Below are 26,795 nucleotides of genomic sequence, written 5' to 3' on the forward strand. Positions count from 1 at the left end.
GTTCCCTCCCCTTCTTCCAATACAATGATCCCACAAGTGGCTTCCACATCCAATCCTACAACTCTAGGCATCCTCACTCGTGCTCAGCGTGCCACCTCCAACCTCCCTTTGGGCCCCATTCCATCCCCTGTAGAGGATTCTGTACCACCTTCACCCTCTACTATTGACCAAGCTTTCCAAGATGGTGTCGCGGAGCTCTCCGGAGTCACTATCCATGAAGTGAATGAGTGCAGTGGCTAGGTGTGTTTACTAGGCATGATATTCTATTGGCAATCCATGAAGCGAGTATGGGTAGTGGCTTGCTCACTTTTTCTATTGGTCCCCATGGCAGATTAGAGAGATCCGAGCCCCCCTGTGAAGGATTTCAGTGGCTGCACCTTATAGCAGGTGAGGGTGATCGGATTTCAGGAACGTAAGTGGCAACATAGACCCCCCACCGGCCAAGGTGGCCAAGGAGAGATTCTAGCAGCTATGGGTATGGGAGAGCTGACCTCTCAAATGCCTACAGCGGGACCCGAGTGAGTGGACTTGGCATGAAATTGCTGATCGGAAGGAGACTCTAGATGCCCCCTTTTTGCATACATAGCACGGTAGCAGATTCTCCGCATCTTTATGATGGACAGGGCCTGGACCCGGATCATTACATGGAGCACTGTTGCTTGGGCCACGGAGGCTGAGGTTGTCAAGGCTTATGAGGAGGATGGTGGGGAGATATGCCTTCAGGTCTCTCACCTCCGCATTTTGGCACTACCAGCTAGCCCCATCTACTGACCACTGGAGACCGGGCTCATGCCAAATATGGGAGATTTGCAATAGCATTGCAGCCTGGCACATATGGCAAGCTAGATGCAGCAAGCCATCGAGGGTACCCATACTCTGCCTGCGGAGTCCATCAAGAGCATTTGGCTTGACATCATTCATACCCTCCACGGCCAGTGGGGGAAGTTGCAGGGTGGATCTGACCACATGCGGAAGCGGCGGGAAACTTTCTTGAGGCTATGGCAGCCTGGCCATTTTCTCACCGATAGAGGTGGTGATCCCATTTGGCATTACAGACCACCTGTGTCGTTATTCCCCCCCCCCCCCCTCCCCCTATATGAGATAGCCTTATCCTCATAGAGCGGCCAGCCGGAGGGGAAGTGCATCTTTCTCCACCTTTTGATTATTTGATCCCCGCCTTGTACATGAGGCGAGTTTGTATCTAGCACTTTGTGGTTGTATTTAGCCCTTCGTGGCTGTTTGTTTTTCATTAACTAATAGAAGGATCTTTTCCCCAGGAAAAAAAAAAAAAGAGAATCAAGGTTATATCCTAGTTACATTCACCACAAAGTAGATGCCAAGGGTAGCTGATTCTGGAGAGAATAGGGGGCATTTGAAATGATTCTGTAGGTACTTAAACACTCCAGTTTTTTCAGCCCTAGTGGCTTGAACTTGAAGCCTATTTTAGGCTACCAATCTATGAATGAAGTGATTTTGTTTATACTAATCACTTGTGTCATTAGACTTGATCATTTCTCATTAGCTTGACTATTATTGCTTAGTGTGTTTACCATGCTTAACAGCCATGTCTATGAATGAAGCGTTTTTGCTTATGCTAATCACTTGTGTCATTAGACTTAATCATTTCTCATTAGCTTAACTCTTATTGCTTAGTGTGTTTACCATGCTTAACAACCATGCCTAATCATCAGTTCTATCCACCCTAAGATCTCCTAGATTACAACGTAACAAGCGTTGTCGTGCCATGGCACGTCTATGATGTGAAACCGTGCATGTGAGGCCATCAAATACACATCCAGATGCATGGGGTTAAGTGCCATGACGAGTCATTATATGATGCCATGTACATATGTTCATATTGTAAATGAGGTTCAATAAGACGAGCTGAGGCTGAGCCAGATCTAGGAGTTTTTGTATATGAGTATGGAGGATGATGGTTTTGCTGTTACTCAGAGCTCATGGGCAAGTTAGAAGCATCCAGTTATATATGATGGCATGAGGGCATGCCAATGCACAAAGGAATGCATTTATGAAGACATGGAGAAATACTTGAATGAACAATTGGGGATTCTATAAATCACATGGCCGATATGATGATTTATAAACTATGAAGGCATCAAGAGTAATGGAGATTTAATGGACATCACAGTGCCGAAGAGTTTATTGAATGTGGGGAAATTAAATTAGATGAACTACTTAGCATTGAGAACCTTACCTTAATGCTAAGGTTAGGAATATTACATTAAAGGGGCAGCATACGTGGAATAGCGAATGATTTCCTTTTAATTGGAATTTTCTGGATATAAAAGAAAAGTATGCGCAGCCTTTTGGAAATGGGAAGGCCGAATTCTAAGCTGCAAAAGGCGATGGGACGCCGCATCTCTTGCGGGAAAAAAAGAAAAGACCCAGAGTTGAAAAGAAAAAAGACCAGAGTGGAAGTCTGCAAAAAGAACCAGAAGCACAATCAACCAGAAGATTTAACTTGAGGATGATGGAAACAGTCTATGGCATGTAAGGGTTAGAATTGAAGAACAAAAAGAATACTACCTAATGACATGCTTCTTCAAGAACGTGAATTCTGCTGAGCGCCGTCTGCAGCAAAGGGATTGAGCGGGAAATAGTAAAAATCCAGGAGTGATTCGCAATAATGTTTTCAGATAAGTCGTGTTTTTCTTTTATTTATTTATTTGACTTCCTATCCACGATTTGAAAAAAAAATCGTAAGACCTTTCAAACCTTAGAGGTTTTGTAAATCAAGAATGTCTGGATGCGAGGAGTTGTGATATTAAGGCACTGGAAATCTGAATTGTTTCTACCCTAATGGAACCAGAGTGCAAGCCTTGAAATTTCTTAAAACCATGAGAACATGTTATAGATATGCCATATATCGTCTTGTGCTTGTGAGATGTTAGAATATTAAGACAGGTTTTCAGGTGATAAAGAGCATCTTGATATAATGGTTTTGATGGCACTGGATGTAAAGAATGTAACTGGTCACATGTATATTGGAAAAATTTGAAGGCTTTGTTATGCCTACATGTGAATGGTTCAAAGGATTTCGAGAAAGAAGTCAGTGAGTAAAGGATCAAACACTTGGTATGCAATTTTGTGCGATCATCAGGATGAATTCAAGGATGTATTGAGGTGAATCGACACATGTATTTGTTATTGGAAATAGTGATGTTCAATACTCCTTGGGAAATTTTGTGTGTGAGTTTCCTTGTTAGATTTGACATTCACTCTCACAGCTAGAAGTCTCGTACTTTCCTGGCTGTACCGCACACTTCACGACATCTTTTGGTGAACCCAACGTGAAACTGCTGGGGTGAGAGTGTGGTAAAATATACAGGGAAGCTATGGCTGAGAATTCTGAGGGTCAGGGGGTTCATTTTGACCCTGGAGTTATGCAGATGTTTCAGATGTTTACCATGTACATGCAACAGCAGCAAGCTGCTGAGAGGGGACAAATTTCCACGACCAAAGCACTACAATCAATTGTGAAAAAGATGGATCAATTTGATGGGAAGGACATTACAAAGTACCTGCGCAATTATATAAAGGAGATGGAGCTAAACAGGGTGACTGAGGAGGATATGGTTCGAAGTTTCGAGCTGGTATGTTTTCCTGAAATAAGAGAGCGCATAAGAGGATTGCAGACAGCACATGGTGGCAGAAATTGGGAGGAGTTCAAGCTTGCTTTAAAGGATGAATATTTCATGGAGGATTCTGAGCGAGTGACCAAACGAACTTTCTTGGAATGGGTCACAAAACCTAAAATGGGAATTTCTGCCACAGAATTGCTAAGAGAGTTTGAGAAGCGCTATGCCCAGCTGTCAAGGATAGAGCGTGCAACTTTGGACAGAGAAAAAACAGAGCTCTTCTTACAAGCAGCTGGGAAAGATCTCCAGGAGAAATTGGAAATCCTCCTTGAGGATAAGGATACAGAGCAGGGATTAAAGAGTGATTGGAATGATGTTGAGGATGCAGTCACTATGTTAGCAAAGCGGCAGCGGAGGAGGGATAAAATGGTGATGGGCTCTGCAACCCCCATAACTGCTGTCACCCCTGAGAATCTATCCAAACCAGCTGCTACAATTCCAAAGATAGATGGGCCGATGGATGAGCTTATCAAGGGTATGCGTGACTTAAAATTGAAGATGTCCAGGATTGAAGAAAAAGGTCTACCATTGGGGCAGGCTTCTATGCAAAGGCCTCAAAGCAAAGAAGGGTTTACATATAGATGCATATGGTGTGATGACCCAGAGCATGCAAAGAAGGATTGTGCTAGCTATAAAGAAGCTCTTAAAAATCAACTTGTGTTTTTCAAAGATGGGAAAATCCATCTTACAGAGACTGGTCTTCCATTGAGTACAAACTTTGGGAAAGGAGGGATGAAAAAGCTGGTAGAGGATATGGCTGCTAGTCATGCCATTTCTATGGTTGAGGCAGCAACCTATGGATTAAAGGTTGGTCAACTAAAGCAGGGATTTGAGAATGATGAGGATTATGAGAATGAGGATTTTTGGCCATCAACAATGGAATTAATTGCGTCAAAGAAAGTGTCAAAGCAAGCTTTGCATGAGGCAGGTGATTGTATACGTCTTGAGACTGGTGGGAGGAGCCTGTGGATTCTTTATCTATTCATGCCTATATTGCCAGATGCCAAAATAATGAGGCACAGGTAGAGGAGAAGCGTAAAAGGGAAAGTGAGGAAGGAGGGCCATCAAAAAGAGTTACACGTGGAAGTGAAAAGAAGGATCCTGGGCCATCACATATGCCTCCACAGCATAGTAGACCTCCACAGGATGTTTCAATGGAAGAAGTGCCAGCAAAAATGAAGGAGAAGGGTAAAGGGAAAAGTCCACTCTACAAGCTTCAATCTGATATTGAAGCTGCAACAGATCTCAAAAAGGTGCTTGAAGAGAGGATTCTAAACAGCAGGGTGGAATTCACACTAGGGGAAGTCTTAGGGATTGCAAAGAAAGAATTTCATGATGAGATAATTGATATTATACGAAGGAAAAGACAGTCCATAATTGAATCTATTCCATCACAAGGGGAGGCAAGCACTTCCAAGACTCATGGAGTACAGGTACAGAAAAAGAAAGAGAGAGAAAGTGTGGTGAAATGTAATCACTCTGCTGATGGGGCACGACAAGTGCGCTTTGTGGAAGAGGATGATGAAAAAGAAGTTCTTACAAAGAGTCATTACTCCAGGAGCCATTGGGCAAGAGCAACCACTGAAACCCTTGTCAAGATAGGTGATTTGGAAGAGCCATATGTCGCTCTAATTGATCATGGGTCTGAAATAAATCTTATGGCTAAAAATCTCTACAACAAATGTAAGTGGCCAATGGATGTGGATCATGGGTGGATGATTAAGGCAGCTAATAACTCATCTGGAGAGCTTTATGCAGCATGTCCAAATGTAAGGGTAACTATAGGGGATGTAAAAGATGATCAGAACTTCTTTGTTCAGGAGATGTCATCGTATCCCCTCATTCTTGGGCAACCCTACATTACAGCTGTAAGGATGGAAACAAAGGTTTTGGATGATGGTTCAGCATATGCAAGAATAAGGAGTAAAGATGGCAAAAAAGCTGTTCAGTTTTTGACAGTTTGTATTAACCATGAAAGGAATCGTGAGTCTCTTCGGGCACAGTCACTTCCAAAGATAAATAGAGAATTCATGAATTACAGGGAGATGAGGGATTTTGGCCAGGTGCCATTGTAAGGCGGGATTCCAATGGTACAAGGAAAAATGAGTTCTCGCAGGACTCAATCAATGTAAATAGTTTTTCAGCAAATTTTCAGGGATTCTCCAGCTATGGGTCACTGGTTTTTGTAAAAAGCAAGGATTTGAAGCGTGGCATGCGAAAACATATACAAAATAAACGAAAAAGTTTTGAGCAGTGTGGTCTTTTGGGGAAGAATGAGTTTATTTCAGGGGTGCTTGATGAAGTGTCATTTGTAGATACTATGGATGTGCTTTTTGATATGGGAAGAGCATGCTTACAGGGTGGAAATGAAATGATAGAGGTGTCATCTGTGGAGATGTATGATATAATCCAGGAATTTGAGGGGGTGGAATGTAAAAACATGAATTGTGAGATGGATGCTCATGTTGATACAAAGTACAAAACGGTTGCAAAGAAGGTGAAACCAGTTGCCTTGCCCTTGCCACCAGGAAGCAAGGAGAAGATAGATGAAGCTTCTATGCAACCAAATCTTAGAGATCCGAAGAAAATTGGGCATAAATTTACTCAAGAAACTCTAAAAGAGCTGAAGATTGGTGAGAAGGATTTTCTGTTGCCAGTTGAAAGGGAATGCTTTGAGGAGATGCTTGTAAAACATGGGAAAGCCTTTGCTTTTCAGCCGCATGAGATAGGCTGTGTTGATCCAAGTGTAACAGCACCAATGGTGATCTTTACTGTTCCACATGTGCCCTGGAACCTGCGGCCAATTCCAGTACCAAAGGCTCTCTTGCCAAAGTTGATGGAATTACTAAAGGAAAAGATCAGGATGGGAATCTTGGAGCCTTCATGTGCCCCATATTCCAACAGATGGTTTACTGTACCAAAGAAAAATGGGACATTGCGCTTTATTCAAGACATGCAACCTGTAAACAAAGTCACAATCAGGAATGTGGGAGCAGGTCCAATTGTGGATGAGTTTGCAGAAGCATTTGCAGGGAAAGCTATATACTCTATGGGTGATCTGTATTCGGGATATGATCAGTTCCAGCTGGATATACAAAGCAGGGACTTGACCACAATGAGAACTCCTTTGGGATTAGTAAGGATGTGTACCTTACCACAGGGAGCCACCAACTCAGTGGCACATATGATGAATGGAATGAATAAAGTCTTACGAGACTTCATACCACAAAAAACTATGCCATTTTTGGATGATGTGCCAATAAAGGGCTGTGATGAGAAAGACAAAGATGAGGATTTGGATTCAAAGGGGTGCCGCAAGTTTGTGGCAAATCACATAAAGGATTGTGACATGATTCTATCCAGGCTTGAAGAAGTGAATCTTACTTTATCTGGGTTGAAATCAGTGTTTGGAGTTGGTGAAGTGCTAATAGTGGGACATCTTTGTAGTACTAGTGGACGCCGACCTTGTCCAGCCAAAATAGATGCAATACAAAGAATGAAAGAGACATGCATTAATGTTACAGAGCTGAGGAGATTTCTTGGAGCATGTGTCTTTTATGTTATTTGGATCCCACATTATGCACATGTAGCAGATCCTCTTTATCAACTTTTGAGGAAAAATCAAAAATTTTTGTGGAGTGCAGTACATATTAAAGCTATGCGGAAGCTGAAATATTTGCTCCAATCATCACCCATTTTGAGAAAGGCAGATTATGAGTGTGGCAGGCCTGTGATTGTTACAGTTGATACTAGTCCTACTGGGATAGGATGGGCAGTAGGGCAAGATGATGAGGATGATCATAGGTATGTAATTAGATTTGGAGCAAAGGTATTAAGCTTTCGGCAACGAAAGTATCCACAGATCAAGAGAGAGTTATGGGGGATAGTCACTGCTCTAAAATGTGAAAAAGAATATCTTATTGGGGCATCTGTACTTGTGGAAACTGATTGCTTGCCACTTCTTGGGATGATAGCAAGTTGTACCACTCCAGATATTGCTATGCTTAGGTGGATTGCTTATATCAAGTCACTAAATCCTGAGTTTGAGCATATTGCGGGAAAAGATAATCCAGTTGCAGATATGCTATCAAGAGCCAGGTATGAAGATAAGAAAGAGATGATTAGTGACATTGATGATGTGGGTACAAAGTTCTATACTACAGCATATGCAAAAGGGGATCATATTTGCCTATCAAATGCACTTGAGTCTTTTATTGAGGAAATATATGAAGGAGATTGATTGCTTATTGGTCAATATTTGAGTACTCTGACAAGGCAAGAAAATTGGTCTGACTCAAAATTTAAGAGGATCCGCAGAAAAGCATATGGTTATTTCCTAAAGGATGGGTATCTCTGGAAGCATCCTAAGCAGAGGAATGCTATGCCACAGAGAGTCATATGTGATAAAGAGACTCAAGGAAAGCTTGTGAAAGAATTCCATGAGAGTCTCTGGGCTGGACATAGAAGTGTGTGGGCCACCTTTACCAAAATAAAGGAAAAATATTGGTGGAAAGGAATGTACAAGGATATTTCCCAATATGTGGAAACATGAATGGTATGCCAAATGTACTCAAATGTGCGGCATCGTGATGGCTTGCAACCAACCTACCCACCTGCCATGCACTACAAATGGGTAGTGGATCTAGTTACAATGCCTTTGGGAATTTGGCAGATGCGGTATATAGCACTTGCAAGAGAAGATTTGACAAATCAGGTAGAAGGGCGTGCTCTTAGAACAAAGAGTACGGAAACAGTATGCAAACTTCTCTTGGAAGATGTGATCTGCCGGTATGGTTGTGTTGGGAAAATAACAGCTGATAGGGGTGAGCTAGATGTTGAAGAAGCAAGGGAATTCTTCTCTAGAATTGGTATCAAACTGTCCCTAACATGTGCTTACAATCCTGAGGGCAATGGGAAAAGTGAGCGAGGACATCCTCCAATCATTAAAGCTTTGGCTAAAGCATGCAGAGAAAGAATGCGAGAGTGGCCAAAGCTGTTACCATATGCCTTGTGGGCTGACCGTACAACTCATAGCTCAGTGACAGGATACATGCCTGCAGAATTAATGTATGGTCAGAAGCCAGTGATGCCAGTTGAAGAAGTAGTTCTAACTTGGAATGTATTGCCCTGGGTGGAAGGATTGAGCAGAGATGACCTCCTTGCATTGCGAATAAGACAGTTGGAGAGGAGGCCTGGAGATATAGAGCTTGCTAAAGCTCGCTTGAAAGATGCAAGGTTGAAAAATAAAGAAAGATTTGATAGTAGACACAGACTCCGGCCAAAACCTATTGAAGAAGGTGATTGGGTTCTAATGTATGACAGTAGCCTTGACAACCAATTCACTGTTCAAAGAAAATTTGCAAAAAGATGGTTTGGCCCTTACATTGTCAAGCATGTGCATGGAAATGCCACGTATACTCTGTGTGAGCTTGATGGAACAGAAGTAAAGAATCTTGTGGCTGGCAAAAGAATCAAGATATTTAAAAGAAGGCATGATAGTGATCCTTTTGATTCACAAGAGACTCAGGATGAGAGGCTTGACAGTGGTAGTATGGATATGGTTGAAGAGGAAGAGGATGATCTTCCTGGAACTGCAGAAGATGAAGACGACATCCAGTTATATGTGAACCTTGATGATGATTTGGCACATACCAGAGGATGTGCAGGTTTAGAGGGGGTGGATGTCGTGCCATGGCACGTCTATGATGTGAAACCGTGCATGTGAGGCCATCAAATACACATCCAGATGCATGGGGTTAAGTGCCATGACGAGTCATTATATGATGCCATGTACATATGTTCATATTGTAAATGAGGTTCAATAAGACGAGCTGAGGCTGAGCCAGATCTAGGAGTTTTTGTATATGAGTATGGAGGATGATGGTTTTGCTGTTACTCAGAGCTCATGGGCAAGTTAGAAGCATCCAGTTATATATGATGGCATGAGGGCATGCCAATGCACAAAGGAATGCATTTATGAAGACATGGAGAAATACTTGAATGAACAATTGGGGATTCTATAAATCACATGGCCGATATGATGATTTATAAACTATGAAGGCATCAAGAGTAATGGAGATTTAATGGACATCACAGTGCCGAAGAGTTTATTGAATGTGAGGAAATTAAATTAGATGAACTACTTAGCATTGAGAACCTTACCTTAATGCTAAGGTTAGGAATATTACATTAAAGGGGCAGCATACGTGGAATAGCGAATGATTTCCTTTTAATTGGAATTTTCTGGATATAAAAGAAAAGTATGCGCAGCCTTTTGGAAATGCGAAGGCCGAATTCTAAGCTGCAAAAGGCGATGGGACGCCGCATCTCTTGCGGGAAAAAAAGAAAAGAACCAGAGTTGAAAAGAAAAAAGACCAGAGTGGAAGGGGAACGTCTGCAAAAAGAACCAGAAGCGCAATCAACCAGAAGATTTAACTTGAGGATGATGGAAACAGTCTATGGCATGTAAGGGTTAGAATTGAAGAACAAAAAGAATACTACCTAATGACATGCTTCTTCAAGAACGTGAATTCTGCTGAGCGCCGTCTGCAGCAAAGGGATTGAGCGGGAAATAGTAAAAATCCAGGAGTGATTCGCAATAATGTTTTCAGATAAGTCGTGTTTTTCTTTTATTTATTTATTTGACTTCCTATCCACGATTTGAAAAAAAAATCGTAAGACCTTTCAAACCTTAGAGGTTTTGTAAATCAAGAATGTCTGGATGCGAGGAGTTGTGATATTAAGGCACTGGAAATCTGAATTGTTTCTACCCTAATGGAACCAGAGTGCAAGCCTTGAAATTTCTTAAAACCATGAGAACATGTTATAGATATGCCATATATCGTCTTGTGCTTGTGAGATGTTAGAATATTAAGACAGGTTTTCAGGTGATAAAGAGCATCTTGATATAATGGTTTTGATGGCACTGGATGTAAAGGATGTAACTGGTCACATGTATATTGGAAAAATTTGAAGGCTTTGTTATGCCTACATGTGAATGGTTCAAAGGATTTCGAGAAAGAAGTCAGTGAGTAAAGGATCAAACACTTGGTATGCAATTTTGTGCGATCATCAGGATGAATTCAAGGATGTATTGAGGTGAATCGACACATGTATTTGTTATTGGAAATAGTGATGTTCAATACTCCTTGGGAAATTTTGTGTGTGAGTTTCCTTGTTAGATTTGACATTCACTCTCACAGCTAGAAGTCTCGTACTTTCCTGGCTGTACCGCACACTTCACGACAGCGTGCAGATTTAACGCATGGAAAAAGCAGTTTATAACCCTTTTTAAGCAAATGGACCACCATTATCATTATCTTTAGTGTATACACTTATTATGAGCTTCTGTACGAGACTCCACACAAATCTGACGCTGCTATACGGGTATGGTATGAAAAAACCGGCCGACTTTTTGAAGGTTTTACAGGCGTCCATACGGCTCTCCTCTCTTTGCCTACTTTTCCCACCCAGGACGCAAGATTTTGATTGATGAGAATGGCTTCATCTAAAATACCCTGAGCTACTAGACAGCCCAGGGCATGTGAGATTCCATCCTCTCTAACTAAAGGAATCCAATGTGTAGCAGCTCCAGCCCTTGTAAGGTCTCCTTCTAGTATCTCAGTGCCAATAGGAGTGTTGCAGAAAGGGGCACTTGGCTTGCAATTGCATGATGCCTGGCAGACTGCTGCCCGTGTTGGTTACGGTGGGAGAGAAGCGACATTACTCTTGTGATTGCTCAAAGACCCAGCAGGTCTGGTAGCGGATCTAGACCACCATGAGACCCCATTCATTAACCTGGGACACAATTGTCTGGGCAACGGCAGTACACAAACGTGTATGGCATGGAGTTCTCATTGCGGCTGGCATATAATTTTAGCCATCACAACAGCCCAGATCCATGCACCACTGTGGACTCTTTTGACCTCCACAACCATAGGTGGGAGGTCAGGCAGCATTGTCACATGCACATTTGGCATGTGCAGTGCAGTGAAACCATAAAGGGAAAAACAACCCATCTGGTGGAATCCATCAGATTCATTTGGACAGACCAAATTTACACCAGCTGGAGCCACGGCTATTGGGAGGATAGGACTGTTTTGCATCAGGAGCAACAGAGACTATAGCCCCCCTGTGTGGTTCCCCCTCCCCCAAACCCCAATGTAGTCTCTCTCAACCGTGTAGGGAGCACCTTCTTCTTCTCATACACTTTATTTCCTTTCTATGGGGGCTAAAATCTGCTTTTCTGCAGTTGCCTTTTTCTACTGATAGAAGCATTTTTATCTTTGAATAGAAAAACTAGAAAATGTGGAGTGTTAGCAGATGCAAGTATTGTGATGATGTCAAACCCACTGTTAAAGTTTCATGGAAAAACCTGGTGAAAAATGGGGTTATATAGCACACAGCAGATCCTTTTGACTTTTGACTCACTTGATCCCTTTTGCTTCCATGCATCGAGAGAAGATCCTCCCGCTAGGAGAGTCTAAAAATATTAGTTTTCAAAAAAGACTTTTAGGAATCAGTCGTATTGTTTCAAAACACTATACGAGAAAAGTAACACCATAAGTCCTTCAGATAAAGCTCAAAAATGCTTTGACATTACTTGTGGATCTGTGGTAGGATTAAAGATTTTAATTTGATATGCATCCAGGTTAAAGAAAAAGAACTATTTTTAATCCGATAAAGATGATCTGCTGAATACCCTTTTACTCTGGTCATATAGAAGCCTGCATATAATCGGAGGGTCTAGAGACTTTTGATTTGATTTCTCATAAATGGTTTGCATGCATCTGTTGTTTCTCATGTCCCAGACCTTAATCACACTATCGGATGACACGCTAATAATCTGATTGTCTTTATCGTTTACAACAGCATCCTGCTTATAAAAAGACAGTTGGACTCGTTAGTATGGGAATAGAAATCATCTCGCAAAGTCTAAAATCAAATGAAAATTACTTAAGAGTATTAAAGGTACAAACCACTACAGGTGCTTGATGCCCGGTCAAAGTACTCATTATTTTGGCCGTGAAGGGGTTCCAAATGTTAATATGCCTCTCCAAGCCACAAGTTGCTATGAAATTCAATGCTCTGGAATGCAAATCATGTTCATCAATAAACAAAAATACGAAAAAACATCGAACATGTGTGATTTGAGTACAAAAGAGATTACATATGAGTTAAAATCATAGATCAAAGTAACTCATTTGAAAATTTAAACGTTGGAATTGCAATCCTGGCCACAGGCTACCATAAAATGTAACAGTACGATCTTCCTGCCTGTTGAGGCTACCCTTTGGCCCCTTCTGTGTGCCCTCTTCTGCCCGCCTGCAGCCCCTCTGCTGTACACCTTCTCCTCTTCCTCTGCTGTTCACTTTTCACATCTGTTGCCTGCCCTCTTCTGCTTCTTGCCTGCATCCCTCCCTTCATTGCCTGCCATTCCCCCTGCCCGCCTCTTCTTCTTGCTGTCCTAACTTGACCTGCTGCCTGGCCCTGGTATTGGGCCTTTCCCCTCCCTTTCCCGTTTAGCCTCAGCATCGGAAAGTTCTTCGTAGTGTTCGATTCGGCCTTTCTCGCTCAGATTAGCATCATGGCTAATCAATCCTCAGCCCCCCAGGCAGGTGAACAATTAATTTTACAGAGGCCAAGCTCCCGACTTTCTTTGCACAGATTGAAAAAGATGCCAAAACAAACCTCATTGCCAAAACCTTCGGGTCACATCCATCCCATCTCCAGGCCCGTGATTGGGTACTTGCAGCGTTGCCCTTTGACTTCGCACTCCACTTCAAAGCTGTGAGGTTGCTTGGTAGAGGCTTCTTCCAAGTGGATGTCGATGCTGAGGAAGCAGCCTCGGAGGTGCTGAAGGGCAGCCCATTCGGCCCGAGAAAGATGTTTTTCCTACCATACACCAGCTATTTCGGCCCTGTTGAAGAAGACCGGCACCGCTTTCCTCTTACACTCAGATTCCCAGGACTTCCACAGGCATATTGGCCGATGTTGGTGGCCATTGAATCGTCTTTTTGGCTGGTCCTACAGGTGCCCCCTATGTATGACAACCTCTGCCACTTCGGTGGTCACTGCCTCAGCAAACGCGGTTCCCAAGGTTGTGGTGCTTGCTGGTGAGCAATGAGTTTTTCAGTAGATTATGGTCATGCATGAGGGTCAAAAATTGGGCATCTGACAAGCAACGGCTATGGCATGACCGCCAGCTCCCTGAACCCTGAATCGCTTCCTTCCTCCATCGCTGCGCCTGTCCCTCCAACATCGCTGCCTGAATCGTTCCCTTCCGCCTCTAATCCTCTCTGCCTTCGTTTCCTTCCTTCGTCGCTGCCCCCTCCTTCTTCCTCGTTTCCTTCCTCCTTCGCTGCGCCCATTTGCTTTTCTTCCTGCTTCGACCCCTTTCCTCCTCCGCCTACCCTCCTTGCCTTTGCCCGCCCTAGCCCTCCTGTTGATCGTTTCGCCTCCCCTCCCCTAATCACCTCCCATCCTTCCTCCGCCTCTTTCCTCAGCGCAGCGCTGTTGTGCTGCCCCTCCCCCGCCCCTCTTCGCCTTTGTGTCCAGCCTCTTCCCCTTGCTTCCCTTTTCTTTTTTGCTGTTCCCTTTTCCATCCTCCTTTCCTTTCCTCCGCCTCACCGCCTTCCTCTTCCCCTTGGTTCGGATTGCTCCTCATCCGGCTGGCCTTTTTCTTCTTTTCTCCAAAACAACCCTCATTGCCAGAATCTTTGGATCTCACCCGTCTTGTCTCCAGGCTCGGGATTGGGTCCTGGCGGCTCTGCCCTCCGACCTCGCTCTACACTTTTGAGATAGCAGGTTGCTTGGAAGAGATTTCTTCCAAGTGGATTTTGATTCTAAGGATGCAGCCTCAGAGGTTTTGAAGGGAAGCCCTTTGCCATTGGGCTCGAGGAAGATATTCTTTCTTCCCTACTCCAGCTACTTTGACCCTGTTGAGGAAGACCGGAACCGTTTCCCGATTACTCTCAGATTTCCAGGTCTTCCGCGCGCATATTGGCCTATGTTAGAGGCTATCAGGTCTGCCTTTGGGCTTGTTCTTCAAGTGCCCCCCCTTCGCGGCTTGCTGACATCTTCTGCCCAGGTGGTCACTGCCTCAGCGGATGCTGTCCCTAGGGTCATGGTTCTTGCCCGTGACATTGAGCTCTTTGAGGACTATGTTTTGCTTCCAGGCCCTTTGTGGCTCTTTGAAGCAACGTATGGAGATCGCAGGTAAACCCGATCAGTGCCGGGTTTGTCACACGAACAGGGTTACTTTGCTCGAGATTGTCCTCGGGCTCGAGGTCGCAGGAGGCCTCGTAAGCGTGCCTCTCAAGCGCCACCTCCCTTGGTTCCTTCCCGTCCTTCAGTCCGCCAGGTGTGGCGTGCTGTCTCTCACGCCCGCCCCCCTGGTGCGATTGATGGGAAGGCTTCCTCGGATCATGTACAGATAGATGATGTTTCTGGTCAGAGGGATGTGTCAGCTGATGCATCTTTGCAAAGACATGATATTTCAGATCAAGATGACTTTGTGGAGTCCTCTCTACTTGGAGGGGGCAATATGCAGGATGTTCAGCACAGTGGAGATCATGTATTGCACGATTTTCAGCATGATGCCATTGCCCTTGATGCCCCGCAGGGTGAACAGGCGTACATATGCAGGCACGATGCAGGGCCTCGGACAAGGGCATGTCAGTGGACTTTGCCCTGTGGATTTTCCCGTCCTCCAGCATTATGAGAGGCGTCCTCACGCTGCCCATCGTCTTCTTAGATCGGGGGTCAAACCCTCTTCTCTTCCATGAGAATCGTCTCATGGAATGTTCAGGGCTTGGATGGCTTCCCACCCGTGGTAGGAAGCACCTTCTGAAGGACCAGCTTCACCCTGCTGTTACAGGAGGGTCTATGGATGTGCTTTTGTTGCAGGAACACAAATTGGATAGATCTCAGTGTGGCAAAACTGGTAAGATGCTTTCTGGCCACACCTTCTGGTCCTCGGCAGTTGGGACTAGAGGGTGTGTTTGTATCTTAGTGGCAGCATCTATTATACCTCATGTTATTGGGCACGGTGTTATCATCCCTGCTAGAGCGCACTGGATCTTGATCATGCATGAGGGTCAAAAATTGGGAATCTTGAATATCTATGCACCTAACGTGAGAGGTGAAAGGGTGGCCTTTTGGGAGACACCGTTACAAATGTCATTCCCCAGGTTGATCATTGGATAGTGGGAGGAGATTTTAATATGGTTGAGCAACCTTCTGACAAGAAGGGTGGACGCGAAGGGGGTTTACACCCTTTGGAGCGAGCCTCATGGGAGAGGTTCACGCTTTCCTTTTTTGGCAGGGATTGCTGGACTAAGGATAACTTCCAGAGAAGGCCAAATTCCTTATCTTTCTCTTGGCATAACCGCAGGAGCGGGGATGAGAGCATCTTTGCACGTCTGGATAGGTTTTATGTGGATGATTAGTCCTTGGACAGAGGAGGGACCATTGCTATTATGCTTGGCACCACCAAATCCAAATCATTGCCCCGTCGTTTTTTGTCTCAGGGAGCCTGGGGCTCGCTCGGCCTCTCCCCGTATCCGTATCCCTGAATCTCTTTATCTAGATGCTAACATTTCCCTTGAGATCAGAGAGATATGGAGATCTTGTGACAGTCCTGATCCTCGTCATAATATTGCGCTAGCTCTTGAGAGGACCAGCCATCATTATCATAGCATTGCCTTGTCTAAGAAGCAGGAGGCTCTGGACAAGGAGAGAGCTATTAGGCGTAGGATTGTTGCTCTACAAAGGGAACATGAAAAGCATCCTCATGCAACTTGGATTACAGACCTCTTGACCATAGTTAGAGCAGAGCTGAACTTGGCCATGGACGGGAGGGCTGAGTTCGCCTTTCATGCGAACGAGGCCTTTTGGACTTAGATAGGTGGCAGATGCAACAAAGAGTTTTTTTCAGCACAGACCTTCCCATAGCAGGGACTCTGTGAGGTACTCGTAGGATTCACAGGGTGAGGTTCAGATTGAGGCTGATAAGGTGAGGGATATTGCTTCAGAATTTTATCGATCTTTGTTGACTGCAGAGGTGCCCTCCCCTCAGACAAATGTGTCACGGGGCAGAAAGTTTGGGAGTGCATGCCCAGGCTCGTTACAGATGCTGTGTGTTCTTCCCTGGATGCCCCTTTCTCGAAGGATGAATTCCTTCACGCACTGCATGCTCTTTCCAGTGGTTCATGCCCCGGGGATGACGGTCTTTCTCCCGCCTTCTTTATTCTTTTTTGGGATCATATTGGAGATGCTATCACTGTTGCCCTTCAGGAAATGTGGGTGTCGGGTATGATGCCTCCATACCTCACGAAGGGGCTGATTCACCTTATCCCCAACAATGGGGACAAGACTGACATCAAGCAATGGAGGCCCATCACCCTCCTTGGATCTGCATATAAAATCTTAGCTAAAGCCTTGAGTAAAAGGTTGCAGCCGATTCTCCAAAGGACTATCCATGATAACCAGAATGGGTTCCTCCAAGGAAGGAGTATATTTGATAACATCTTTTCTTTCTGGGAAGCTGTCGAGTGGGCAAAGGCTAGTCAGCAGCCTCTTGCCATTCTTTTGCTTGATTTTGAAAAAGCTTATGACAGAGTGGATTGGGAATTTTTGGAGGGCACTATGGCACACATGGGGTTTTCCCAAAACTGGATCAGAGGTGTGTCTTGCCTATACAAGGAGGCTCATAGCACTGTTTTAGCCTGTGGGGGGCGTGGTGAGCGTTTTCAAATTTCCTGTTCAGTGAGGCAGGGCTGTCCCCTCGCCCCTTTACTGTACCTCATTGTAGTTGAGGCTATGAGCAGGTTTCTTCAGGCTGCCCCTGGTGTTGTGGGTCTCAGGCTGCCTTTATGTACGGAGGAAGAGTTATTGGACTCTGAGTTAGCAGATGATACTGCGTTGTTCCTTGAGGCTTCACATGCTTGTTTATGTGCTTTCCGGACAGCCTTGGAGGCCTTTTGTTTGGCAGCAGGAGCTACTATCAATTAGCATAAGTCAGTTGGTTTTTGGATCAGTGATTCTCCTCTTGCAGATTGGGGTACAGATGTTGGTTTTACTTGGATTGAGAGAGGATGCTCTGCTAGATACCTTGGTTGTCAGGTGGGTGTTGACATCTCCCCTGCACAACAGTTTGCTCCAGTGCTCTTAAGCATTAAAAGCAAACTTCATCACTGGAGCAGGAGGAAGCTCGACTTGGCCTCTAGAGCTTTGGTGGTTAACCAAGTTTTGCTAGCCACACGACTTGGTTTATCGCTTCGTGCTGGATTTTTCATAAGGGCTGCATTGGACAGCTTCGTCACGTTATTCGGAACTTTCTTTGGTCAGGGCTTGATGGAAATGCACACACCAGGGCTAGAGTTGCTTGGAAAACCATTATCACGCCTAAGCAGGAAGGGGGATAGAATATCATTGACCCTGAGGTGGAATGTAAGGCTTTGCTGTGTAAGCTGTTTGTTAGGGGCTTTCTTCCAGCCTCTGAGCCGTGGAAGGACCTACTCATGCAGCAGATCATGAAGTGTGTACCTGTTCGCGGAGGTGACTGGACTCTCAGCTCACGCTTTATTTTTTCGGATGCAGTTCATCGCTCCCCTTCATCCCCCTTGGTTAGGTCCCTCCTACGGGCCTCGGACTGCCTGAGGAGTTTTTTGGTACACATCCCCTCGTGTTCAGCGGAGGAAGTTAAGCGGCAGCCCATTCTGTGGAATGATTTGATCTTAGATGTGGATGGTAGGCCTCTTGGGGCAGCTATGCATATTCTTTAGGCTAGCTGGGAGACGCTTTGCCCCACAGTGTTGGCTTGGAAGAGGTTTCAGAGCCTCACCGAGGTACAGAGATTGGATCTCACGCAGCATTTGAGAGGCTCTAGTCGGAGGATTGCACAGATTGATGCAGCCATTCCCAACCACTGGATTACTGGATCTTTCTTGGAAGACCGTCATCATTCTTGGTTTGGGGTTTTTTCTGGGAAAGGTGTTCCTCTGCAGGTTATGGGTCTCCCCTTGCCTAGGGAGGATGATGTACCGGTCTTTTTTCTGTACAGGATGGATGGCAGTTGGAGAGATATGACATGCAGGACCTTATTGAGGGCCCCCAGATTCATCCAGTCAGAGTTGTTGGCAGGTTAGGGAAGCACGTCTTTGATGACCCCCCCCCCCCCCCCCCCCCCCCCCCCCCCCTTTCCTTTTTCCCCACCAGGGATGATCACAGAGAGTGTTAGTCTTTGGTTGTATGGTGGCTGCCCTATCTGACATTTGCATTGGGACCCCGGTGAGTGGGTGTGGAAGGATGCTTGAAACCCCTTGAAAAGCATGCCTTTTTTCAGTTATACGGTGCGGAATGCCAGACATCTTATCTTGGGACACATTCAGAGTTTCCCTACTCTTAGACCCCATTGGGAATCTTACGGCATTTCGACTGACATTCAGAGGGTTTTTTGGCGGAGATTGTGGCATTCTTATAGGAAGCCACAGATTTCCTCCTTTATCTGGGTTTCTCTTCATGGTGGTCTGGCCACCAATCAGTGGAGGCCAATTACTGGTGCTTGCCCAGCATGCCCTAGATGTGCAGAAGTTTTGGAGTCAGTTTACCATTGTTTATGGGAATGCAGGGAAGCATAGAGAGTTTGGTCTGCGATTGCACACCTCTTTGGTAGGATTAAGAGGGATGCTCTAGATGTGCAGAAGTTTTGGAGTCAGTTTACCATTGTTTATGGGAACGCAGGGAAGCATAGAGAGTTTGGTTTGCGATTGCACACCTCTTTGGTAGGATTAAGAGGGATGCTATCATTTCTTTTGGTTCTATCATTTGGTTGACACAGTCTGGCCCCGAGCTGAGATTCGAGGGGACTGATAGGAGCCATTATGGTTAGGCAAGGAGTTGCTCGGCAGTGTTGTCTTCAGGATTTGCCACTTCCACACTTTGTCCCTCCGGCACAGAGGTTAGACAGTTCTTGGGAGATTATTGCTAGCATCTCAGCCTGGAATATATGGAAGGCTAGATGCCGCGAGGCTATTGAGGGTACTCCCGTTCTTGTTTCTCAGAGTCTTTGCAGGATTTGGAGTGATATTATTCACACCATCATGGCTACCTGGACCAGAATCCAGGGATCTTCGAGGGCTGCGGAGAGGAAGCGCGGCCAGTTTATGAGAGAGTGGGACATCGGTATCATTTTCACGTCCTCTCATTCGGAACCCTATTGGCAGCACAGGGCTCCTGATTGGTTGAGATATCCACCTTTCTTGGTGTGAAATCTCCATTTTGTTAAAAAAAAATCATACTTAATAGAAGTCTCCTTTCTGAAAAAAAAAATGGGAATCTTGAATATTTACGCACCTAATGTGAGAGGTGAGACGGTGGCCTTTTGCGACACCATCACAAACCTCCTCCTCCACTTTGCGATGTGGCAACATGGTTTGGACCTAGCAACCGACCCTTGGCTAGCATCTTAGGCTTTCCCGTGACAGTATACTTTCCAGGTCTTAGAAAGGAATACCTTTCTCTCCTCCTGGTGATAGGTGGTGCTAAAGAGAGGGTGATGGAATTCCGCCCCACTGCCACTTTAGTTCTTGCTTGGACGGTTGGGATTCCATCCCTTCGTATCTGCATAGCCTCTCCGGAGTCACTATCTATAGCTTCCTTGCCTTCGGGGGCACCATATTTTGTAGAGTTGAGTACTCTGGCTTCCCAAGCTAACGTTTCATCTGCCAACAGATGCAACACCTCGCAAGAGCTTGTCCTCACACCGGCAGTCCATGAGGACGCGTCCCCCTCTCCCCCCCAAAACGGCCCCCCCGGCCCCCACGCCTATTAAAATCCCATGGATCTCTCTAGTTAACCACTATGCATAAACATGCATAAACCAGGCATATACTCGTCCACCCGACCACCCCTGAGCCCAATGGTGCACACATAAATACCATGAAGTACCACATACCTTACCTTGGTGTCCCATACCACCAAAAGATATGACTTCATTCCAACAGCACATAGCTCTAGCATGAAATGGCAAGAGAGTAGATACAATACTCTACACCAGAGAACATCCCTTTGAGAGTGCCCCATGCCCCTATTATATGGACATATAATGTGCACATAACAGCACCCTAGCTCAGATCTTCCTTAGGGGGGTGGGAGGGACACAGGCCCCCAGGTACTAGAGCACCAGGACCCGACCTCGGTTGGGCCTGGTGCAAGAGAGTGGCAAACCACTGCCCCGAGGTGGAAACATTGACCGGCTTCCAGAGCAAAGTGGCGCCGCCAGGTGTGCCATGCTGGCACGACATAGGAGGATACAGTTGTGTGTCAGAGAACCGTTATGAGGATTTATCTTAGCAGCCCTCCAACGGTGATGGGGCCTCCCACTACCCTCGAGGAACCTGCCTCCCCCCCATTGGAGAGACCTTTACCTCATCAAGATCCCTCTCTAGGCTTTCAATTTCTCGAGGAGCTCTCTGACCCTTCGCTGGGCACGACCATGGAGCCCTTGCTCCCCCCCCCCCCCCCCCCCCCTCCCCCCTCCCCCTCCCTTCTTGCAAGCGAACCCTTCTCCCCCTAGCCCCCTCTCAATCCTTGCCTCAGGATTTGGGGGATTGTCTCATGGAACATTCAGCGTTTGGGGGCCCACAATGCTTTCAAAGGCATGGTGTCCTTAGAGAGGAGCTTCACAGAGGAGCAATTGGTGGACCCATTGACATTCTCTGAGTCTGAAGACCTCAAATGGTGTCCTCAACCTAACAAGTGCTCTCTCTCTGGCAACGGCGATCACTTGAGAACTCAAAGATGTGGTCGGTGAGGTAGGTGGAGTAGATGTGGAGATCATCAGAGTGGTTGTCCAAACCCAAGCTATGCAATGAGCTCGAAAAGGGTTGGGGAACCGCAAGTAAGAAAGATCACCCATAGAGATGTCCGGTGCACTGTACGAATATGGAGAGTTGGGAAGCTCAATGTGCTCGGTGTCCTCCTCCCAATCTACACGGAAGGTCACCTTGTGTGGAGAACCCAAAGTAGGTGTAGGCAAGGAAGGCCCTCCAGAGGTAATGGTAGGGTAACTGCAGGGATGGCAATGCTCACTGTTAAAACCCTAAAGATCTCTCTAGCTAATCACTATGCATAAACATGCATAAACTAGGCATATAATCATCCACCCGACCACCCCCGAGCCCAAGGGTGCACACATAAATACAATGAAGTACCACATATCTTCCCTTGGTGTCCCATACCACCAAAAGATATGACTTCATTCCAGCTGGCAGCAGTACATAGCTCTAGCATGAAATGGAAAGAGAGTAGATACAATGCTCTACACAAGAGAATATCCCTTGAGAGTGCCCCATGCCCCTATTATATAGGAGGGCCCTCAAGTGACTCTTCACTCTCCATTTCCATGTGTGACCCTTGGTTGCCAGACCCTAACCTCAATTCAAGGTTAGACCTAACCCTTGCCCCACTAGAGCAAGTTCCCATGCTCCCATGCTCACATGCCTAGGGTGGGTTAGTCTCCTAGTATATGCACATATAATGTGCACATAACATACTTCCTCTCTCTCAAAACATTACACTCTTGCGATGAAAAGAAGGAAAACTGCGCTGAACATTCTCGACTGACTCCCAAGTCGAATCCTCAAGTTCCCTGTCTTTCCACTTAATTTTAACCTCACGGATTAAGCAACTACGAAGTTTTCTTTCTCTGAATTCAAGTACCTTTGTGGAACATAAGACAAATCTTCGACTTCAACGAGTTCTTGAGGAGTAACTGCCTCACCTCCCAGCTTCTCTTTCAATCTACTGACATGAAAGACTAGATGAACTCTGACATGTTTAGGTAGTTTTAGCTCATACGCAACAGTGCCAATCCGACGTATAACTCGGAATGGACCACAATATCTAGGAGATAATTTTAAGCACTTTCTTGTCGACAAAGTCTGAGAATCTTTAGAAACTTTCAAATAAACCAACGCCCCTGGCTCAAAAGACCGAGGTGAGTGTCCCCTATCAGCATAAAATCATGCTCTATCCTGAGCACTCCTGATAGAATCCTGAGTTTGGGTCAGCATTTCCTGCATATCACGCAAGAAATCCCTCGATGCATCAAGCTCAATGTCCTTAAGACCGACATCAACAGGTGCCCCCCGGGTTGATACCGATACATAAGCATGAACGGACTATAGAGAGTAGCCATATGCTTAGAACTGTTGGTAAATTCCATCATTGGAAGATATTTCTCCCAACTCGATGGTTTTACAGAGACATATGCACAAAGCATATCCTCTACAATCTGATTCACATGCTTTGTTTGACCATTAGACTGCGGATGATCAAAGGAACTCATACTCAAAGTAGTTTCCAATTTCTTGTAAACTTCCTGCCAAAAAATGAGCCGTGAAAGTCTTGATCACTCACAATATTAGAAGGTAGACCATACAGTCTAAACAGTTGCTCGACAAATTGGTAAGCCAATTCCGACGCCCCATGGTAGGAGTGTCACGAGGGGATCTCAAGAATGTCATGCTGGATCCCAATCAAGGTGGAGAAGTGGAGAGGTTGTGGGTTGTTGGCGAGGTGGGGTGATGGATGGAACCTACTGCTGTCGATGAAGAAACGAGGAGGGGGGGAATATTGCTACTAGCAAGCATGGGGGGGCAACCAGATCACCTGCACCGCTAATAGCAGAAGAAAGCGGAATGGCAGGGGTAGCGCGAGGAGTAGTGCATCGACGGGACGAGGCAAGAAGTTCCCTTTGAAGTCGGATGCAGGATGGCGCCGGGGCGGCTTGGCGAGGTTGGCGGGGTGGTAAAGTAAGTGGAATAGAGGGTGCTACAGAAGATAGGTAAGGAAGCGTGCAAAGGGCCACGTGTAAGAGTCGATGCCATTTGAGTCCAAAATCGGCGACAACGGAGGCAGATAGATTCATAAAGGAGATGATGGAAAGGAAATCGGCGCCTCTGTGCAGAAATAGTGGAATGTCTTTGTGTAATGGATGGAGATGAAAGAGAGTAATGGAAGAAGACGTCGAGATATATGGTATAGGGGCTAGATAGGGAAGGGGTGGGAGCAACCAGAGCGATTGTGGCGGTCGAGAGCTCGGCTGGTGAAAGACCAGTAATGCGAGTGTCAAAACTCCGATGGAGGACCGCACTCTGGAGTCGCTCAGGCAGCCCACTAGATGTGTGGCTACCCAAAGAGTTCTACCATATTCATCCAAAATCAAGTCATTCCACACAATGGGCTGCCTGTGAACCTCCTCAACTGGCCATAGAGGAATATGAACCAAGAAGCTCCTCATGCAATCCCAGGCGCGCAAAAGAGATCACAACAAAGGCAAAGAAGGTGGTCAGTGCTTCACATCCGAAAAGATAAAACGTGGGTTATAAATTCAATCACCTCCCTTATTTGTAGTGCGCCTTGTAATCTACTGTACAAGAAAGTCCTACCAGGGTTGAGTGCCAAGAAGAAATCCTCTGACCAACATCTTACAAAGTAAAGCCTTACACTACACCTCAGGGCCAATGATGTTCAATCCTCCCTCTTGCTTAGGCATAATATGGTATCCCAAGCTACTCCCGCCCTGGTATTTATAGTGCCATCTAATCCAGACCAAAGGAAGTTCCGAATAAGCCGACAAAGCTTGCCAATGCATCCCTTATATGAAAAACTCAGCACGACGTGACAAACCAAGCAGTCACTAACATCACTTGGTTAGCTACCAAGGCTCTAGAGGCCAAATCAAGTTTGCTGCTACTCCAATGTTGAAGTTTTCTTTTAATTCTCATGAGCACAGGAGCGAACTGTTCTAAAGGCAAGATGTCGATGCCAACTTGATAGTCAAGGTATCTAGCAGTGCATCCTCTCTGACTCCAAGTAAACCCCACATCCAAACCCCAATCTGCCTACGGAGAGTCACTAATCCAAAATCCAGCTGATTTGTGCCAATTGATGGTGGCAGTTGTGCTGACAAACAAAACATATATAAGGCGCTACAGAAAGCACAAAGGCATGCTTGTGAGGCCTCCAAAAACATAGTAGTATCATCTTCTAACTCTGAGTATAGCAACTCTTCCTCTATGCAAAGAGGCAACCTGAGGCCTGAAACCCCTGGGGTAACCCTAAGAAACCTGTTGATAGCCTCCATTACTATAAGGCCCAGGCAAAAGAGATCACAACAAAGGCAAAGAAGGTGGTCAGTGCTTCGCATTCGAAAAGATAAAACGTGGGTTATAAATTCAATCACCTCCCTTATTTGTAGTGCGCCTTGTAATCTACTGTACAAGAAAGTCCTACCAAGGTTGACTGCCAAGAAGAAATCCTCTGACCAACATCTTACAAAGTAAAGCCTTACACTTCACCTTAGGGTCAATGATGTTCAATCCTCCCTCTTGCTTAGGCATAATATGGTATCCCAAGCTACTCCCGCCCTGGTATTTATAGTGCTGTCTAATCCAGACCAAAGGAAGTTCCGAATAAGCCGGCAAAGCTTGCCAATGCATCCCTTGTGAAAAACTCAGCACGACGTGACAAACCAAGCAGTCACCAACATCACTTGGTTAGCTACCAAGGCTCTAGAGGCCAAATCAAGTTTCTTGCCACTCCAATGTTGAAGTTTTCTTTTAATTCTCATGAGCACAGGAGCGAACTGTTCTAAAGGCAAGATGTCGATGCCAACTTGATAGTCAAGGTATCTAGCAGTGCATCTTCTCTGACTCCAAGTAAACCCCACATCCAAACCCCAATCTGCCTGCGGAGAGTCACTAATCCAAAATCCAGCTGATCTGTGCCAATTGATGGTGGCAGTTGTGCCGACAAAGAAAACATATCTAAGGCACTACGGAAAGCACAAAGGCATGCTTGTGAGCTCTGACAAACATCTTACAAAGTAAAGCCTTACACTTCACCTCAGGGTCAATGATGTTCAATCCTCCCTCTTGCTTAGGCATAATATGGTATCCCAAGCTACTCCCGCCCTCATATTTATAGTGCCATCTAATCCAAACCAAAGGAAGTTCCGAATAAGCCGACAAAGCTTGCCAATGCATCCCTTATGAAAAACTCAGCACGACGTGACAAACCAAGCAGTCACCAACATCACTTGGTTAGCTACCAAGGCTCTAGAGGCCAAATCAAGTTTCCTGCTACTCCAATGTTGAAGTTTTCTTTTAATTCTCATGAGCACAAGAGCGAACTGTTCTAAAGGCAAGATGTCGATGCCAACCTGATAGTCAAGGTATCTAGCAGTGCATCCTCTCTGACTCCAAGTAAACCCCACATCCAAACCCCAATCTGCCTGCGGAGAGTCACTAATCCAAAATCCAGCTGATCTGTGCCAATTGATGGTGGCAGTTGTGCTGACAAACAAAACATATCTAAGGCACTGTGGAAAGCACAAAGGCATGCTTGTGAGGCCTCCAAAAACATAGTAGTATCATCTTCTAACTCTGAGTCCAGTAACTCTTCCTCTATGCAAAGAGGCACTCTGAGGCCTGAAACCCCTGGGGTAACCCTAAGAAACCTGTTGATAGCCTCCATTACTATAAGGCCCGGAACCATTGGGGTGACCTTAAGTTACATACTTCACTGAAGAACTCTCAGCAAATCTTTATCTTTATCTTGAAACAAACACAACACATACTTCACTGAAGAACTCTCAGCATTCTATTATTGATCTGAAACAAACACAACACATACTAGAGCATGGTGATTACCTCCCATAAGCAAGGGCACAAATACCATGCCGATGCTCTTTTGCTGACCATTTTTTCCTTTGTTTTTCTAGATCCAGCATCATTAATTGTCCATCCATAGAGCTAGTCAATAAAGAAGATGAATGCGTTAGATACATGAGTTGTGTCACCCAAGAAGAATGAATTCTCCAAGGTTGTTCTTCTGACATCCCTGGAAGCAAACGATCAGACAGGCCAGGGGCTACTTTGGGGTTTTCTCTGTAAAATGCATACCATCACAAATAATTATGCGTGATTTAATTTCTATTTGAAGAGAGAAAGGATACAAGCAATGATGTAGGTCGTGCTGACTTTGTAATAATGCGATTGAAAGAACAAAATACCAACAATTTGTTTTTCTTGGATTAGAGAACTGCAATGATATTTCATGGAGAAGATT

At 45.3% G+C, this 26,795-nt stretch overlaps 1 protein-coding gene across 10 annotated transcripts in view; it reads right to left on the reverse strand.

The window, feature by feature from the left end:
* Positions 1–26,795, reverse strand: part of LOC147605798 (uncharacterized) — a 283,773-nt gene that overhangs the window by 175,315 nt on the left and 81,663 nt on the right. For 7 of the 10 annotated variants that reach the window (XM_086792669.1, XM_086792671.1, XM_086792665.1 and 4 more), the window contains 4 exons: positions 26,378–26,614; positions 12,638–12,746; positions 12,361–12,534; positions 12,034–12,141 (listed from right to left, as the gene is read on the reverse strand). In XM_086792669.1, coding sequence (XP_086648795.1) covers positions 12,034–12,141; positions 12,361–12,534; positions 12,638–12,746; positions 26,378–26,614 — 628 coding nt within the window. The remainder of the gene's footprint in view (positions 1–12,033; positions 12,142–12,360; positions 12,535–12,637; positions 12,747–26,377; positions 26,615–26,795) is intronic. The other 3 variants (XM_086792672.1, XM_086792670.1, XM_086792668.1) reach the window with 2 other exon arrangements.

This window comes from Cibotium barometz, chromosome 58 (assembly GCF_041138505.1).
Source record: "Cibotium barometz isolate CiBa-2024 chromosome 58, ASM4113850v1, whole genome shotgun sequence".
Classification (NCBI taxonomy): Eukaryota; Viridiplantae; Streptophyta; class Polypodiopsida; order Cyatheales; family Cibotiaceae; genus Cibotium; species Cibotium barometz.